At 42.8% G+C, this 20,357-nt stretch overlaps 1 protein-coding gene across 6 annotated transcripts in view; it reads left to right on the forward strand.

Annotated features, from left to right (window-relative positions):
* The first annotated feature begins 585 nt into the window (after positions 1-585).
* Positions 586-20,357, forward strand: part of grm8a (glutamate receptor, metabotropic 8a) — a 302,831-nt gene continuing 283,059 nt past the window's right edge. Inside the window, exons 1-2 of one of the 6 annotated variants that reach the window (XM_038738811.1) lie at positions 586-799; positions 6,017-6,857. In XM_038738811.1, the coding sequence (XP_038594739.1) occupies positions 6,315-6,857 (543 nt within the window). In that variant the 5' untranslated portion in view covers positions 586-799; positions 6,017-6,314. Of the gene's footprint in view, positions 800-1,052; positions 1,334-1,432; positions 1,587-2,452; positions 3,272-6,016; positions 6,858-20,357 lie in introns of those variants that run through there. The other 5 variants (XM_038738810.1, XM_038738814.1, XM_038738812.1 and 2 more) reach the window with 5 other exon arrangements.

The following is a 20,357-nucleotide window of genomic DNA, read 5'->3' on the forward strand; positions in this document are numbered from 1 at the left end:
GGAAAAATGAAAAGACAATTCCTGCACTGTCATTTTCAGGCAGCAACACTTTGAGGACCCCCCAGACCTGCTCTTTTTTCCCTCTTGCATTTACGCAACTGTCGCCACGAGATGGCGCCATTGCTCCGCGTCCCTTCACCCTTTCGCCGCAGCGGTAAAGCCACAAATTGGACATGTTGCGCACATCTTCCACATTGTCACATAAGAGAACACCCTGGTCTGTTTCGATTGCCTGGTTCCTCACTCCACACAAGCTTATCAAATTGTTATTACACAGCAGATGGGATGCGGTTCATTTATTTAATTCCATTCACCACAAAGAGCCGTGGCGCCATGGTTTTTACAAGGGGGGAATCAATGGGCGCAGTGAAACTGGATTGAAGTTCGGGCAATTAAGAGCGTGGCCAACGCCTGTGTGAGCATATTTTGATGACTTATTAATGTGTTCAAATAACCAAAGCCCTCTACTGTGGAAACTATCGATCCGATTGATTGCTAATAAACTTGATTGAATGGGTGCACTCTGCTGGACGACAGTGGCGCTATTAGACGATGATTTGGTGCGGGCGGACTGAGCAGACTCCTCGATGCCTGGAATACATGTGTTTCATGTAGAGTGGGGTTTCGTGCTTCACTTGGCCGCGTCGTGCGCTGTCCCTTTCAGCACCGACAACACCGGAGGAGCCGTAGAGGGTTGTGCGCGCGTGCGTCCGTGGAGCGGCACGAGTGGACTTCACGGAAAAGGGGGGATCGTGCGCAAAAGTACTACATGTTAGAGAGGACTGTGGATAGAAATCAGGTGAGTTTTTTTTTTACATTTTTCTTACCAACATTATCGATCATGACTGACACATTCCGTGCATGATGAATTCCTCTGCGCTGTCCCTGCCGCCCCCCCCCCCCCCCTCCTGTATCTGAGGCTCATTCTTTGGGTATTGACTTCATCACAAGCAGCCTCCCTCTATTGTCACCTTAAACAAGTGCGGGTTTAACAATTATTGCATTTTCACCAACAACATCAGCTGTGCTGGTCACGATGGAGTACTTTTTTTTTAAAATATCCGCTACGTATATAGGCTAGGCTATATATATATATTTATATAGGTATATTCTTCTGCATGCCTTGCGGATGGTCTTATTGTCTTTAAATCCGTTTGCTGTTGTGGAAAACAAAATCTCACTCCAGGAGGACTGATATTTTGGGGGGGAAAACTGCTGAGCTCCGCAAGGAAGTTGCCTGAGGCGAACAGGGACCCCAAAGGAGTCCGCGGAGGAGGCTGGAGACGGTGCTTCTCACCCTTCACACACAGTCGGATGAATTAGATTTTCTGAGGTATCTCATATACTATCATATCGGGGTTTTTTCTCCATTCTGACTAAATTCTGTTGCCTACCCCCTCCCCTGTTTTTCTGTGGGTGTTTTCTCTCTCTTCAGTGGCATCCTGACATTCCTCCGGTGACGGATTTTGGCCAGTCTGTCTTATTTATTGTCTCTATCAGTCTTGCTGCTTATTGCTTGTGGGATTCTATTGATTTTTTTTACTCATCATTTTCATTTCACATGGATTCTGTGCAATAGTGGTTAGGTGAGTAAAAGAGAGGTATGTTTCACTAAGTAACTCAGGATTGCGTGGGTATTAAGAAAAACATGAAAGGCACCTAAAGATATCATTGCAACGGTGTTTCTCTGCTTTTACTGTGGATGGCACTGTCTTAATTAGAGTGTCATCAAAATGCCCCCACCGCTGTACAGAAAGAAGCCTATGTGGGGCTGCATAATGAGCATACACCCAAAGACTTTGATCTCACATAGTCTTATTTCTGAACCTGTGGCCTGTGTTTTATCTCCAGACACATGACTTAACCATATCAGAGGCATGCGTTTTTAAAAGTGATGCGGTGAGCTGTCTCTTAGCAATGTAAGCTGGGATTTTACGCCTTTATCCATACATGGAAACAATCACAATATGACAGAAAATGAGGTGAAAAGTGGTTTCACTTGTAAATAATGTTAGTGGGAAAATATGATGTGTTTGCAGATGAGTCCAAAACACAGAATTTTAATATATTGCATGGATGTCATGCATGTATGGATATGTCCCTATGTATTTCACTTATATTCATTAATTTCTTTGCATACACGCTGATTTGAGAGGGTGAATCCAAAGAGGGGTGTGTGTGTGTGTGTGTGTGTAAGAATAGGGAGGTGCATAGATGGGAGGTCACCATTTGAGTGCCTCCTTGGCCCGCGATCCTGCTAAAATAATAGGACGAATGCTGCTGGAAAGTGCAAGAGATGCTTGAGATTGGAGCAAAGGCAGAGATAAAAAGTGAGGTATGTACGAAAGGGAAGACCAAGAAGGAGGGGACGGAGAGACGGAGGGAGAGACAAACCGCAATTGTTGAACAGGAGACTCTGGAAAACACCTACTTTCGAGAGAGGGAATGAGGAGGAAAGGATGGGGAGAGCACTGAAAAGAGCAGCAATAAGAAAATGGGAAAGGGAGAAGAGTGAAGAAGGAGAGAGGCAGATATAGGAGTTGGGGGCAGAGAAGGGAAAAAGAGGAATGGTAAGGAGCCATGGTGTGAAGAAGAGAAGAGAAAATAGCAGGGATGAAACTGGACGCAAGATAAAACCAGAGTAAAACATGGAGTCGGCACCACTCACCTACACAGCCAGCCGTGGGTGTAAATTAAAAAGAGCGATGAGCAGCCTGTTGGGGTTTAACCCTCTTCATCACAGGCACAGGAAACCTCCTTCTTCAGGACATCTGCTCTCTCATGGGAGCATAGGACTAAAAGAATAATAGGAGAAGTAATAAGATCAGGCGTGTAGTACCTGACATACAGGCAAGATTCTCACTGCTTGTCACCTCTTCGCAAATGTGATACTCAATGAGTGTAAATGAGACATGGAACTTTTTAATAACCTCAGGGCCTCAGTTCAGTCACAAAACTGTCACACATTGCACCTATATGATTTTTTGGTGCCCCTCTCGGGAAGTTTGCGTGTAGTTACATCTCAAATGAATGTAACTAAATAATAATAAAAACTAAATAATGAATGTGGTGGATCCCTGTTTGGGAGGTTACAATTTCTGCCAACAGTGGACCCTGTCAGACTGTAATTAGACTTAGATATGACCGGCAGTTGTTAAATTCTATTTCGTAAGATATAACAGGGTACTCACGGCCTCATCTGGACCCTTTCTGTGCCTGAGCCAAGTGAAGCCTGCATCCACAGAAAAAGTGTTGAATAAACAATATTGCGGTGAGTAGAATAATGACTAACCTATATAAAAAGCAGGGATTTTAATCATAGCGGGGGCTTGGCTGTGTATGCGTGGCTTTGACCTAATTCCATTTAGAGAGGAGAGAAACTGATGAATTAATTGGGACAGAATTGAATTATAAATGGATACATCGAGAGAGCGGCTCACACTGTGATGAGATCTGAGCCCGAAACCTTTTGGGGGCCCTTGTGGGTGAAATTAGGCAGATCCGCTGAATATTTTGAAAAGTTAGTAAATGATGCTTTGCTTTCAGTACAGACAGTCCTTTTCTGTTGTCAGTAGGAGCTTATGTAATACGACATAGGCAGGGCTGGATAATCTAAAGATCAGGTGCAGGTGCAGGTCATTTTAGTTTAGAAAGTGCTTTAGTGATACAGTATTAACACATTTGCAATTAATTATACTACTACAAACTAATTCCCTCGGGGCAGTTGCCCACTTTGCCTGGTAGGTATTTCAGCCTTGAATATTCATATTTTCATTCATTTTCAATTCATACTTACATATATTATTAATGCCTGCGATGGACTAGCAACCTGTCCAGGGTGTACCCTGCCTTTCGCCCGATGTAAGGTGGGATTGGCTCAAGCCTCCTGCGACCCTGTACGCAGGATAAGCGGATGATGATGGATGGATGGATGGATGGATATATTATTAATGTTTGAAAATGGAAATTGAATGTGTCTTTGGCTCATGTTTCTGTGTTGTGTTCTTAAAGGAATGGTTTGACATTTAAGGAAAAACACTTTGTCGCATTCTTGCCAGGAGATAGATGACATGATAGATTCCACTCTCAAATCTGTCCATTATAACACATAAGGCTACAGCCAGCAGCCTAGTGTAAAGACTGGAAACAGGGAGAAATGGCAAGCCCGGCAAAGTCTATATTTTTTTGGTAACCTCACGGTGACAACAAGACTCCAGGAAGCCACTGCTCCTGGACAAAAAACAAAACCCCACCCAAAACCACAATTGTCATTTTTACACTTTACACGGATTTAACAGTCATACAAGAGCTGACCGTGCTTTTGAGGTGCTGGTAGGCAGATTTTGTTACTGTCAGACAAGGAAGGCTAGATGCATACCCCTGCATCCAGTATTTATGCTAAGCTAAACTAACTTCTAGCTAGCTGTAAGCCTTATGTTGAAAGTACAGAGTGGCATCAATATTCCCATACAGCTCTCAGCAAGGAAGCAAATAATCTGTCACAAAATGTTTAAACTGTTTAAACATTAGGATACCACTCAGTAGTCTATTTGTGCTGAGAAATTATTCTCTGAGTGAAGATAAGTAATGGAATTAACTACAAGGCTAATTAATAGGCTAAATTGTGTGGGGAAAAAGACCAACGCTTGTGTGTATTGAGGTAAGCAGGACATCTATAATAAAGAGAAGTGTTTCAGAGGGATGGCCTGAATATGTAGGAATGATGTAATGAAATAAATCTCGACTAAACAGTCTTAAATAGCTCCGAATGGTGCTGAATCTAATGCAATATCTGGTGTTATTCCTCATGCAGATTTTCATTTCTAGCAGCATAACATCCTTACTAAGAGCTAGCTATCCCTTGCTAGCAGTATAATGAATGTTCTGTTTGTTAACTACAGATTTCAAGACAAAAGTAAGGGAAAAAGTAGAATGGATTGACTCGCCTTTCAATACTTATTTAGGGAACACAATTTGAACAAATAACTGTCTCCCTCTAAACAGTCTCCATGCAAAAGAAATGAAATAAAATTTGGGATCAGGGAAGGCAAATGGGAAAATAAATCCCTAGGGCCTCAGCTAATGAAAGCACATCAGCACTTGTATCATGTAGGAACCAACCAGTTTGTTACAAACATTTTCACTTCTGGCCCAAACCAACTTATAGCACTGTTTAAGGATATGGGTGCTTAATGTGCAGTGGGTAAGGCATGCCATTTTTACTGCCAGGGATAAAGGTGCAACCTAACTGCAGTGGGTGAAAACAGAAATGGCATATCAACATTTAATACAGTTAATGTGAAGCAACATTCAACTTTAAATCTACCTGTTGTCATTTTAAGCTCTGTGTGTGTGTATAGCAGGGTGTATTGGATGTAATGTGTTCATTTAGCTGCAGCAGAAACAGCAGGTGTTTGAATGATGCAACACACTTGCTCCGAGGCACTGCTCTCTGTCTTTTCATAGCTGTCTCTGTTTCTCTCACACTGTCTCACATGGTTTCTCTTTCTGTCTCCCCTCCCTAGTCTCCCCCATCTCCCTTTTCTGCCCCTCACTCCCTCCCTACCTCCTGTGTGCATCTGTCTCTTGCTGTTCCTCACCTCCACTGCAGCAGTTAGTCTGTGCCTCTGTGCGAGCCCGCCAAGGTTCTCTTCTGTCATTTTAACAGCTGTTGCTCTCATCGATATGCCAACTGACGTGTGTGTGTGTGTGTGTGTGTGTGTGTGTGTGTGCAGGTGATCACAAACTAACTTTGGGTTTTCAATTATAGAATGGCAGTGCAAAATTTGACAGGTCTGGTGGAGACTATACACATGTGAGAGTGTGCAGGCAAATGAGCATGTGTGTTTTTGTGACTTGTTTTTGCTTGGCTGCATTTCTGCCTCGCCCGTGAGTGGTTTACACATGTTTGTCAGGTGGACCGTACATCCCTGCAGCAGCTTGATGTTCACATCACACTGGTACTCAGACATCCTCTCTCCCTCTCTCTCTCCCTCTCTCTCTCTCTCTTCAACAGGCTCCTCTGAAGATGTGACTTGTGGATTACAGACTCAACTCCCGAACTAGATTTCTAATACGCTGCTGCCATATTTCTACGCTACCGCTCTCTTTATCGCACTGCCTCTTCTGGAATGTGATTCGCTCATGGGGCTTGGCTAGCTCCACCCCTGGGGTCCTTTACCCCTCCCTTTTTGACCAATAGGAAGGCTCTACTTTTTTTAGTATTCCCAAAACACATCCCCAGTTTTGGAATACCCATCTGAAAGCCCCCTTTAGGATCACCTTGGCTCTTGTTTGGTAATCATTCGTTGATCATGGAACCACAGTGGCACCCAACTTCCTACCCGCAGTCGCCTTCTGTTGTCTTCCTGCTCATGGCTACTTCCTACACTTGGCTCCTTCCAGCCGCCTCTCCTCAGCGGATCCCAACAGACCCCCAGGCGGCGCCTGAGTATGCCCACTCCATCCGACTGGATGGAGACATCATCCTTGGCGGATTATTTCCTGTGCACTCTAGAGGGGACCGCGGCACGCCATGCGGGGAATTGAAAAAGGAAAAGGGCATCCATCGTTTGGAGGCCATGATGTTTGCCATTGACCTGATCAACAAGGACCCAGAGCTGCTGCCCAACATCACACTGGGGGCCCGGATCTTGGATACCTGCTCCAGGGACACGTATGCTCTGGAGCAGTCCCTGACTTTTGTGCAGGCCTTGATAGAGAGGGACGGCTCTGACGTCCGCTGTGCTAATGGAGACCCTCCGATCTTCACCAAGCCGGATAAAATTGTAGGGGTGATAGGAGCCGCGGCCAGCTCGGTGTCCATTATGGTGGCTAACATCTTGCGTCTGTTTAAGGTAAGATTTGACTCCTTAAATCTCCTCCTTCTTCTCGCCTCCTCTCTTTTGCATTGGTGTGAACATTTCTGTGCATGCTGTTTACACCCTTCCCCTCACTCATCATCGCTGGCGAGATAAAGTTAAATGATGACAACCAATTAAAATGTAGTCCGTCTTCCTGGAGTTTTTGACAGCGGCAGCAGTGCCACCTCATCCTTTACTGATTGGGAGGGAAACAGGTAGATCTTTGCCAGTGAATTTGCCTTTGAAGCCTGAAGTGTGATTTTATCTCTTGTGTTTTGGTGTGTGTGTGTGAGGAGAGATGTGTCAAGTGATGCTTGTAAGGAAGGGCTTGTGTATGTGTGTGTGTGCGTGTGTGTGTTTGTGCTGCACAGCTTAGATCATTGCTGGCTTGTGGCTGAGCCAAATAAAATGGCTGCCAAACACGGGTATCAGTTACCGCTGAAATCTGTCAACAGCCACTTCATTCACTGCAGCGTACATTGCCGTGTGTAGATGAGTGTGTGTTATCCAGTAGGCCATCTCTTTGTGTTAGTGTGTTTTCTAGTACACGTGTGGGCCTAATTGAGCATACTTAAGAGCCCTCATGTGTATGCATGTGACAGTGTTTCTTCCCTTTGTGCTGCTCATGTTTTGCGTCCTTGCAGAAGCTCTCATTTCTATGATAGAGAACACTTGTGTCTCTCTAGGTGTGTACGAGTGAGCTTGCTTGTGAGTGTACGTGTTGGCGTTGTCATCATTAGTTGAACAGCGCTGATGGATAGCCATATGAAATATGAGTCCCTTAATGACGGCCGTGACATTTCACATCCACATCCATCCCACGCACTTTCACAGCAAGCGTGTGTGTGTGTTTGTAGCCACACCTTTTGTGTTTGTGCCTCCTTCCTTTCGAAAATCCATACAGTACGCGCATGTGGGAGCATACGAGATTGTGTGTGTGTGTGTGTGTTTGAACACACTTGTTAACAACCAGCTCGTGCTTTGAATGGAAGATTTGCACATTAAATAACTACAACAACTAAACGTGATTTATGCCAGGATCTGTGACAGCAACAGCACTCGAACAGAGCGCCTTTCTGTCTCCGCACTGCCTCGTTCTCATTTGCCTAATGCGATTTAGTACATGTGTGTGTATTGTCAGTGTGGGAGTGAATCTTGTGTGTGTGTGTGTGTGTGTGTGTGTGTGTGTCCACCGATATATATAACAGTATGTTTGGGTAATTGTGCTAGCGATTGTTTGTGTGCGTGTGGGAGTCTTAGTATTTAGTGATTGTGTGTGTGTGTGTGTGTGTGTGTGTGTGTGTGTGTGTGTGTTTGTGTGTGATGATATCATCCAGAGGCCTGTGGCAGTGGTATTATATGACATAAGACTGTATCTTTCTCTGCATGGTTATGCAGCATGCATTACAGTCTGAAAATAGTATGGAGGACACACACACACACACACACACACACACACACACACACATACATGGACACCCACTAACGTGCTGCAATAAACATACGTCTTTTTTAAATGGGCTAATCTGACAGTGCCAGTCACAGCTAGCCGCCTACTCAACACAAGGAGCTCAGAAAGGAAGTACAGCACGGAGGGAGAGTTTGTGTGTGTCTTTAATCTAGCATCAGACAAAAGAGATTCAAACAGATTGTGTAAAAATTCCACATCCAAATTCCCAAGAAAACAGACGCTATTTATTTATTTTTCACAGCGTTCAGCCTCAGAGGGAACCGCACGCTGACAATCACAGAGAAATCAAGTCACACAAAAGTTTCTGGTGTTCCTTTTGTTACTGGTTCCTCTTTTGAAGATTATCTGTAACCGGTGCTGCTTTGTGGGATGATACAGCGTGGAGAGTGGGGATGACATAAGATATAATAAGATGCAATGTTGTTAATCCTCGTGAGGAAACCAGGTGGTCGCAGCCGCACATTTCAGAGGAAATTCCAAAGGAATAGAGCCTATAAAAAGAACAGAGCAAATGGGGGTCATCTGAACACACTAAGCTGGCAATTTCAACACTGCATTCAAAGGAAATGTATAGATCACAGTGTTTAAGAATAGTTATGGGTCTTGTGTTCTTTGTTTTTGAAGAAAGTTGATGCGTAAACACTGATATGTTAAAAATGAACAGTTTTAGTAATAACTGCTGTTTGTCTTCCATGTTATTATGTTTGGCTAACTTTGGGCTCATCTGATCATTTGACTGTTTTTGTCTCTTGCCACATTCCCAAATCTAGCCCAGAATGAACCTGATGAGTACCATCTTATTACAATTGAATGAAATGATGCCAAAACAAAAAAGCTGTAATAAAATTGCAACTATCATTTAAACCGTCAAAAATGCAGCATGGAAAGGATGAGTGGAACTGCAGCTGGGCTCTCTAGTGAGTTCTCAAGCTCAGACAAAGCTCAGCTTTGTTTTCAATGCGCATTGTTCCTTGCATCTATGGGGAACTGAATTAATAAGGACTACTATTGAGTCATATGATGAAAACCAGATAGATGCTGCTCTGGGGTTTCACAAATTGCAAGTTTAACATGGAGGGCACATATCTGGAGCCTCTCCATCACTAACCTGCACTTGTTTCCAGTTTGCTGCTCCTCCTCTGCTCCTCTGATCAAATAACACTCATGCAGTGTAATATTTTTTTTGTTTTGTCCTATTTTGTCTTTATTTGCTTTGTAGCTACTCACCCTCAGAAAGTAACTGCATCATCCTTGCGTATTGAATGTGTTTATAAGCAGTTGGTAATTACAGATCTTATTTATGGCTCGGTGAACCCCAGAGACTTTAGGTCACCTCTCAAAGCATCTTGAGGCAAACCTTAGCGACAGCTACCAGAGTTTTACCCACCAATGTATGCACTGAAAAACCTAATAACACATTTAAACACCAAAACTGTGGGTTAACTCTATCGATTACGGACACTATGACAAATTGTACTTCTTTTAAAGAGCCAGGATGTGAAAGCTGCCTTCACATCAATGTTATCACTAATGGACTCTGTCTGTGTGTGTGTGGCTTTGTCCGCACTGTTACCAGGAAGTCCTCACAATGAGGTGAAAGGCACCTTTTACTCAGTGACACTTGCACGCTGTGTGTTGGAAGGAGAAAATGAAATTCATAAATTGATAAGTGGTGGCTGTCCCCCAGTGAAAGCAAATGGAATGACTTTGCCTCAGGGAATTTAGGAAACACTGCTATTATGCAGGCACCACATACACACACACACACACACACACACACACACTCTAGTCTCTAGTCTTCGTTCAATCAGCGTCAGCTCCCCTTGATTCGACTTGATGCTTTCAAACACACGCACACACACACACACACACACACACACACACACACACACACACACACTCCCTTGTTTTCTCTGAGGAGACAACTTGTTATCCGTGTCTCTGCAGGTGGTTTTTATGAAGTTGTGTATTCCAAGGCCAAGGCCAAAGCAGAAGTCTTTCCCACGCTCTTGCAAACTGCCTCACATACATCAACTTGCGCATGAGCTGTGTGTGTTAGCTGTGTGTGTCGTTACTCAAGTTTTGCATCTCATTAAGGTACGCCTTACATATACGTATGTGTATATCCATATGTGTATGTATGTATGAGGAAGAAGAGCGGCTCCAATTGCTTCCATAATTCAGCCACAGCCTCCTTTCCTCTCTGTCTGTCTGGGGAATTAACTGCAGCACTGTGTGATATTGCTGATATATTCATCTGCCTGTGTTATACCATTGCCATATTTGTTTTCCTGAGTACCACTCTCTTTGTTGTTTGAGGTAGGTTTCTGCACCATACATTGTATGACATGAGCATCCCCTGCTCCCAGGAGGCACGTGTGACACAGAGAGAATAAGTCCACAGTATATGCATGTATAAAACGATGTTTTTCTGTGTGCATGTCTTGAAACACAGGCACACATGCACGTGCAAAGAAAATCACACACTTTCGAATTTAGTGTGTTAATTTAGCAAATTAACAGGAGCAAATGTTTGCTCAAAGCCTTGGAATGTACAGTAGGCTGGAGCTTTTGTGCGCTTAAAAGCTGCACTAGAACAATCTCCTTTTTCAGGCACAGCAACACCCTCTGAATTACAAATCAATTTGGCGTTCAGCTTCACAAGGATGACAATAGCTGCATTAAAATGCAATTAACAGGAAACGCTGTAATTTTCATTCTGATGTCAATTTAGATTAAATTCCAAACAGATTTGCTATTATTCTCAAGGTCAGGCTGAGTTTGGTCTACAGTTTTGTCCTAATCCTGCAAACTGTTTTGGTAAAATAAAGACAGGCAAAGCGGCAGAGAGGGGACAGAGTGTGAAGGACACATTGGGAGGAATAGAAAGAAGCATTAAGACAGAATAAGGGCGAGCAAAAGAGAAAGGATTTAATGAGAGACAGATGGGCAGAAAGAAAGACAGAACGAAGAAGAAAAAAAGACATAGGGAAAAAGACACAAGAGAAAGATAAAAGATAAAAGATTAAAAAAAAAATATGGCAAAGCGAGTAGGAGAGACAGAGAGACCATGGTATCCTTTAGAGTGCAATGATGTGGCGTTGATTTCTTTCATGGAGGCATTAAGAGGGTGATGATAATGAAGCCACAGAGAACACTGAACAGCAAGCAAGAAAACTCATTAGGACATGAGTGGGTCTGGGTTTTGTGTTGACTTGAACGCTCCTTGTTTCTGTCTGAGCACTTGTGTATGTGCGTTGCATCACTTCAAAATCGACTGCAGCGAGGAAATATCATGGCCACTACAGACAGGCAGGACGGGGTTCATCCAACCTCTACTAACGAAGGCAGCCCTAATGAGCAAATGGTTAGTGAAGGGTGACTTAATTGTCCTTCTGAAATTCTTTATTATTTCATTTGTTGAGCGTTGCCTGGAGATGATTAATTTACAAGAGCCATATGTAATGTGTGAACAACAGACTAAATGGGATTTGTTAGCAGCTGAATAGCGCAAATTTGAATTGGGTCTGAGAATGACAGGGAAGGTGGGTTTTTCCAGGTATTAGCGTGCTTGAAAATGTGTCAGTGTGAAGGTGGGCATTATTTTATTCAAAAAGCGTGTAATTTGTCAAACCCTTTCCTGGATAAGTCAAGTCCGTACAAAATATATAATCTTTACAACACAGACAGCCTCTACTTTTAGAGCCTTGATTCAGATGAGGAAAACAGCAATAGCAGAATATAAGTACAGGTTAAACACATACATGCAGTATAAGTTACAGTTACTGGATGAAGCAAGGAACCTTAGACTATGTTTAGTGGTTGCCCTATTTTTCATTCATTTCCTATTACCTGAAGTATTTTCTGAGGTGTGCTAATAAAAAGAAGACCTCTTTTATGGTAAACTATGGTGATCAATGTCCTTTTGCAGTCGGAAACTTTTGGGTGCACAGGTATCAAAAACCTCCTAGTAAAATAGTGGTAAAAACAAAAAACTGAACGCACAAACATGTTCAGCAGACCAAACTGTGAAGCTGCTGCTCTTTTGTCTCAGCCTTTACCAATCTGCAATGCGCACACACGATCACAATCACACACAAACACTTATATATTCCAATACACTTCCAGTGTTTGATGAAACAGGAATGTAATTTAAAGTTTAATCAAGTGCTTTGATGAGAAACAAGAGGTCATTAGAAATGTGTTTAAGGAAACTGCTGACTGTGTGTGTGTTAATGTGTGGATTTATTTGTGCCCACTTGACCATGAATATGTGTATGTGTGTGTGTGTGTGTGTGTGTGTGTGTGTTTGGGATGAGGGGTGGGTTGGCATTAATTGAATGTGTGTGTGTGTGTGAGAGAGAGATGGAAAGAGTAAAAGACATAGAGACTGTCATTGAGTATTATCTGCATGTGCGGAGAGGACCAGTGTATAGAGCATTAAAGTGGAATGAGATGCTATCTCTCCTCTTCCTTTCATCGGGTCTGTGGCTGAATAGGAGCCCAGATAAGGGACAAGTGAAGCCATTACACACAGGCAACGGTTTCACACATCACAGCTGGATAATGCAGGCCATTTTGACTTGTCATAGCTGAAAAGGCATAGTTGTAACTAATAACATTAATATTACAGACCTCTCCCACGGTGGACATTTTGACTTGTCATACAGGTGTAGCTAATAATATTAAAATGAATGAAATGGAAATTTCTGCTGTGAGAATTCACTTTTGTCAGGGAACATTTTCTCTGCTTTGAAGTTGGCAGCCATGGTACAGGGAACAGCTCCAGCTCTTATTTTGTTGCTCCGGGCAGGCCTATTCTTAATGCCCAACATGCATCATGCATTTTAGGGTGCAAATGTGAACATGGGGATAACTTCATAAAACCATGGTGGGATTTGGGGTTCTATGATATGCCAGTGCTAACCACTCAGCCAGCACCCATAGTAATTTAGGTGTGAAGCTGTGCCAGTGAGCCAGCGTGCGCAATACCAGGACCTGCTGGCACAGTTACATAGAATGCAGACATTATTAGTGTTATTTGTCACAATTATTTTCACAAGACAGCAGGTCTGCTGTGAAGATGGGTTGTTTGCTAAAGCAAGAACAGCACAAAAATATAGATAATTATTCACTGAAAAAAATAATACATGGTTTCATAATTGTTTGGCATTTATTCTGTGTGTTGCTGCAATTGCATGTCTGTTAAAGTCTTAATAATCATGCAACAGTGTGTTTAGCTCTATCAAAGGGTACCATGGTTCAAACACTTGAATGAAACTCAACTTGTCACTCCAACATGAATTCATGTTGTAACTTTGGTTCCCTGATGAAATGTTTTCAGCATGCATGATTTCACCACTTGCTCCAGAAGACAGTGTTTCTGCATTGGAATGCAGCAGTAATGGACTCTCTCATTTGAAATAAATGAACTCGACTAGGAGAGAAAATGAGATTGAAGGAGAACTCGCACAATGGTTTGAGAGCACGAAATGAGATGCCATTTTTCGATCTAAACTTAATGCCTGCTCTTAGTAAATGGTTGCTGTCATGTAAGGAAAACACATTGTAAATTGTTATTTACAATGACGTGAACTGTGACAGTAGGTTGGTTGGGAAAGCAAGCCCTCGCGATAAAAAAAAAACTTTCATAAAAACGATTTAATTTCATTTGTCAAATTACAGTTCCCCTTCGAGGGAACTTGAACTGCGTCGGTGACGACACTATGGGAACGCCCCTGGGCGTGGCAGGGCTGAACTATGAATGAAACTACTCCAATCCTATTGGTGTTACTAGAACGGTAGTGTGTGACGGTGTAACCGGAGGGGGTATAAAAGCACTCCGGCACATAGGCCCCATTAGCCCTTTCTATGAAGCAAGGCACTCCAGGCGGGGTGAGGTGTGGTGGACCGACGCAGTGTCTCGTTCCCCTTCTCGGGGAACAAGGGTTACATACGTAACCCGAGACGTTACATGTTATTTTGTTTACTTGTCACTGTTCTTTGAGTTTCATTAAATGAGTGAAACAGCGCCCCCCTGGGTTGTAATACGCGGCTGTGTGGTAAAAGCAATATTGCACCTTTACAGTTGAGGCCCGAATCTGCCAGGTGAAGGTAATCAAAAATAATAAGTATCAAACGTTTAGATGCGTATGCTGTCATGCTACATGTGAACTATTAACAGACATGCCTCTAGAAAAGGGACTCTAAAGTGAATTGTGAAGTCTTCCTACTCTGGGCTCAGAACATGAAAAGTTAACCGTTAAATTTATCGCTAACTGCAGGAGTTAACGTTAGCTAAGTTAACGCTAGTTGTAGAGGTGTAACTTAATGACATTAGTTGCTTGTCTGTGTAAGTAACTAGTTAGGTTAGCTAGCGAGCAAACAAAACATGACCATAACAGTCACAAGTAACGTTACCATGGGACATTGCTGGATATTGAACATCAACCACTTCATCTCCGTGAAAGAAAGGAAAATGGACTTCGAGGTCAAATCGCGCGAGTCAGATAACGTTACATCACCTGTCTGTCTGTCTGTCTGTCTGTCGAGTTTCACCTGCGAGCTGCCTCTTTTCTTGGTGGTTCAATGTCTTTCTTTGGCTGTCTGTCTGTGTGGATATAACTCCATGGTGTGTTGTTGCTGATGTTACTGATGTGCTGTAAGTTACCTTGCCACTGAAGCTGTTGTGTTTTAAGGTAACTTAGCTGCTTAGCTTTTTATTTTATTTTTATTTAAGTTGAGCACTGGAGGATGACAGTCAGGTCAGGGTCTCAAAACACAAACTCAGATCAGGTCTTGAGTAAGGGGGAGTGTGTCATATTTGCTCAGTGAGAGAGTGCTGTGTGTTACATCTATTTGGGTAACCTTTCAGTCCAGTTAGAATAGCCTGAAAAGGCACACACAGGATTATGCAGCTCTACAGGTGTGAAATTTGGGGGCAGCCTGAAAATTGGGAATGGGAAAACAGAGATTCTGTTGAATCTTTTACCTCCAGTACTGCATATTGACATGCACCCCCCCCCCCAAAGGGATTTGTTGGTTGTTACAGCAAACCAGTATGTGCTTGGCTGCTTTTGTTATCACAAATTATCTTATTGGTTGCTCACTGTAATTGATCTGTGTGTCTGATAAATGATCTTGTATACATAAGCAACAGAAAGAACAACTGGGTGATACGTTCAGCACTGTCGATGTCTCTGTCACCGTGATGTGGAGCTACATGGGTGGAAGTTCAAACTGTTACTCGCCTGTTAAACAAGATTTGCTGCTTCAAAAGGAAAATATGTTGCGATTAATTTACGGTTCCCTGTGTAAAGCAAAAACAGTAGAAATTCTTTAAAATTGAATGACACATTATTCATAGATTATGTCTCAAGTCTGTTACTAGGGCGTAGACAGGAAGTCGACATGAAAAAATACAGCATTTGAATACATTTTTAATATTTTGGAGGAGGGGTGGGGTGGGGGTGTGTGTGTGGGGGGGTGCTTCATTAAGTCTGCCTTATCTTTCAAGCAGCCTTTCCAGTGTCGAGGCTGTAGAAGACTCTGGGAAGTTAAAACAAGAAGAAGAACACCCCGAATAGTTCAAAGATTTTAAACCATATTCCAATATACAGTATTTTTTAATAAATGTGAGTGAAAGTAGGACAGATAAGGAGAGAAAATGAGACTGGGGGGCAACTCTTAGGAGGGGGGTGAAGTGGCTTTGAGAAGGGAAGGGATTTTTAACGGAATGAGATGTGGACCAATTTTTGGCTGCTGGTATAGAGCTAAAACTAAATGGATAAAATCATGTATCTATTTTGATATGGAGCAATAAACACCAGCTTAGAAGGTTTGTGGTGTATGGCAATGAAAGTAGCAGATATAAAACAAGCTATGGAGACAAAACGGTTTGCTGATTTTTGTCATATTCCTGCATCTTTTCGCCTCTTTATTACATGGATCACACTTATACTTAACCTGTTTTCACTCTACTGTAGTGTCATTACCTGGTTGTCTCTCCTCCATATTCTTTTTTTTTTTTTTGCCTCAGCTTCTTTTCCATCCCCTAAAAGAAGACGATGAGGACAGTAAAAAGTGATAGGACAGAAAGAAGCAGGGCAGTAAAGGTGATAGATAAGAAGAGGGAAGGCAGTAAAGTGGTAATCGTCAGAGGAAAAGAGTTCAGTAAAAGAGCAGCAGAAGACTCGAGGGATAAAGATGGGTTGCGGGAGGTGTTTTTACATCTTGCAGCGATGTTACATTAGATCAGAGAGAACAGGTGGGTGGAGGAAGGAAAAAAAGAAGAGTTTAAGTGTTTGGCATATCTCTCCTTTCCTGCTCCGTGGCGTGCCTCAGTATATTTTTCCTCTTCTGCTGCTGCTTTCTTGTCTTCTGACCGACTCCTGCAGCCTTTTTGGACTGTGTTAATAGCAGCAGCATATTATTTATGAAAGAAACGCGAGAAGACACGGAAAGAACATTAGCAAGAAGCCAGGGTCCTGCTGCAGAAAGCAATATCTTTGAGGGGACAATGAGGATTTGTGCATGCTTGTTTGTGAGTGTTTAAAATAGATGTCCTCCTTTGGAGATTTATATAGAACATGACATATACTGGATAGGACGCTCCTTCTCTCTCTCTCTCTCTTTCTTACACACACACACACTCTTTCCATATCCCCTATATCGGTTTGACTGTTCAAATCAAATGGAAGTGGTCGATATAATTGATACTGATTGACAGAGAATAAAATAGTAAATGGGAGCTTATTTGTTGCATAATGGTTTGCGTTTGTCTCTATGTTTGTGTATATTGGGCTTGTGTGTGATTGGTTTACTGAGACTAAGGAGTATTTGCATGTGTGTTTGCTTGTGTGTGTGTGAGAGGGTGAGGGAGATGGGGGGAGAGAGAGAGAGAGAGAGAGTGCATTACTTGCAAAGTTTTGCCAATTACCCCCCAAGCTGGAGGTCAAGGAGGAGAGAGGGAAAAAATATTTCTTTCTTTTCTTCCCTTAATCATAATTCATTGCCTGCCAGGAATAGTCTCCTCTCCTCTCCTCGCTACTCTGTCCACATTCATTCCAGCGACACAGTGAAGTTGCCAAAAGCAGGGGGCTTCATCAGAAAAGCGCGCAGGGATGTCCAGGAAATTAGTTGAATCTGGTTCAAAGCCAGCATTGTGTTGTGTCAGATACGTACAAGGCACATTCCTTGTAGGGAATGTGAATGGCGTAATTCACTTGTGGACGTCGATGATAAATTAATTGTTGTTTTGGTAGCTGTAAGTTTCTGTCTCGTAATATGAGAAGCCACTATACCGTGTTTTATGTAACATACGTAACTTAACTAAAAAAAACACTCTTTTTGTTTCACACAAATTAACACTGGTAATCCTGGGTGAAAGTCCGGTTTCCGACCCACCTGTCCACCCCAACCACCTCCATATACTTACTTTTCTGTTATTTATATTCTACACCTTCTTTTAGCATTCATAAATTACGCTACAGGGCTTCCCCCAGTGTGTTGGACTATGACGTTAAGGGGGCTTCCCAGTGCGTTACAAACTGACACTACAGGGACTTGATCATGCATCCATATGTGACAATTTGGGAGCGAGAACGGATTGCCGTTTCACAGAGCGGTCACACCTGAAAAAACTGACAAACCACAATTTGAAGCACATTTTTTTATAAATAATATTGTATTTGTGTCTAAGTATGATTTGTTGGCATCACTTCTGTCTTTTAAGATATCTGTTGATTTTTCTAATTTGGAATTCTTAGCTGATTAAGCCAGAAGTTCACAGACAAATGTGTCATTTAGCCTGGCCTTCTTGGCTATTGTTAGAGCAATTAAGGTGAAGGATTTAAGCCGCTGTGTGATTTGTGCACAATGATCACCCAGAAGAGTGATGGATGGCCCAAGAGGGATGCTGAGGCTTGCGTAGCTTGTTCACTACCTCTGACGAAAAGGACTGAGCTTGCATACAGAGCCAGAAATCAGTTGTGTTTGGGTAATGTGGACATGTGTTTTTAAAACCCATGTGGTACATTTTATGGGAGGTGATATGAACTCTATGCTAGACCTTGTACTATTTTGTCTGAGTTTTAGGATTACAGGTCATTGAGAATATGTTGTTCACCTAATAAATCAATATTGAAAGGTCCGTGAGAGTAATGCCGCAGAACATGCTGGAAAAAGGACATTTCTAAATACAACACAGTAGTGTTGCTGTTGGCCAACCATGCACATCTGTCAAAGTTGACCTGCGAGTACGCCGGAGCCGGGTGGACAGCAGTTCATGAACTGCTAGCTTGAATTTGTTTGTTCTACACACTTAAATTGAAATGAATGGAGGATGAATTGAATATTTGTAGAATGGAAGTTTGATTTGACTGCACCTTTATACTCTTCTTGTGCTTACTTGCTTTTACTCTTTTGCTCCAGCTTATTCATCTCACCACCCACTGTCATCTCTCTCTCTCTCTCTCTCTCTCTCTCTCTCTCTCTCTCTCTCTCTCTCTCTCTCTCTCTCTCTCTCTCTCTCTCTCTCTCTCTCTCTCTCTCTGCCCTCGCTGTCCTAGCCCATGACGCTCCTCCTCCAAGGTAAGGCAGCACTAAACGGCTTCGGCGCAGTGTCCCCATGTATTTTTAATGGCCACGCCCGTCATGCTGGAATCTCAGCTTGAATTATGCATAGAGGATAGGTGATAGAAAAGAGAGAGGGAGGACACAGGGAGGAGAGATTGGTGGTATGAAACAGAACAGAAGATGAGGATAAAAGACGACAGGGGATGGGAGATCATTGAGGACAAAAAAACATTGGAGCTGAGAGAGTGAAAAAGATAGAATGGGAGTGAGGCATTGAGAGAGACAGAGATGTGTATTTTGGAATAATCACAGCTCTGACAGAGGAGAGGAGAGTGCCACCTCTCACCTCCCTCCATCAAGCCCTCATTTTATCTCTCTCCACCCCTGAATCTAACTTCACCTCCACGCCCCGCATCCCTTCATCTCTCTCTCTTTCTCTCCAGGGCTCCCTTTCTTCTCTGTCTTACTGTTTCATCACCTCTTCCCCTCCCTCAGTCGCTAGCTCTCTTTCACATCCCTCGTTCCCTCTTTTCTCCCCTAACTTAATACTCCTCTCAGTACTCAACCCTCTCTCTTCATTTTCTTTTACTTTTTTCACCCGTTTCATCTCCCTGTCTCTCTCTCTCTCTGTCCACTTCCCCAAAGTATTGGCGTGTGTGTGTGTGTGTGTGTGTGTGTGTGTGTGTGTGTGTGTGTGTGTGTGTGTAACTGTGGTAATGTAGCGCTCGAAGGAAGAATGGGTGAAGAGAAAGGTGGTGAAGGTGGACAAACAAAGAGAGAGGGAGTAAAAGGCGGACAGATGGAGAAAGTAAAGGGTGTGTGGCTAAGACTTTAGACTATTGATTAGGATCACGGACTCTTTCCTTTTACCTCCCAAAAACGCACGCACGCACATCCAATAGATATTGCAGGATGGCCGACATGCTCACTGTGAGATAATGGAGTAGATCTGTGACTTGGCTATTTCTCTCCTTTATTACTTTGTCTCCATCTTTTATTTAAAGCAGCGGAAGAGTGTGCGTCTGTATGTCTGTGAATTTGGAGCTTCATATGTACAGAAAGGGGTATGCATATGTGTGTTTTTGTCTAGTTTTGTCATTAGTGAGTCCAACAGAAGCCATTAAAGTCCAAACAGTTTGTCTTCCTGCCTCCGCAGTCTAAGGGAACGCCAGATATTGTGCTGGTAGGTGGTGCATTTAACTGTGCCATGCAGCCGTTTACACAGTGCTATTATTTTATGTACATTCATATTAGTTTTATTAAGACAATATACTGCTAAATGGTTCACGGCTACACTATATCAATGGTAACAGATAAAGGGATAGATCACCCTGGAATAAAGAATTCAGTCATTATCCACTCTCTCCTAGCTTGCAGAAAAAACAAACAAACAGTGAGTTAACCCCCACGTCTCTATCGTAATCTTCTCCCACCCTATTGCATTTAAT

The sequence above is a fragment of the Micropterus salmoides genome, unplaced genomic scaffold, assembly GCF_014851395.1.
Source record: "Micropterus salmoides isolate LMB-PRFRI ecotype aquatic unplaced genomic scaffold, ASM1485139v1 Ms_hic_scaffold_23, whole genome shotgun sequence".
Lineage (NCBI taxonomy): Eukaryota > Metazoa > Chordata > Actinopteri > Centrarchiformes > Centrarchidae > Micropterus > Micropterus salmoides.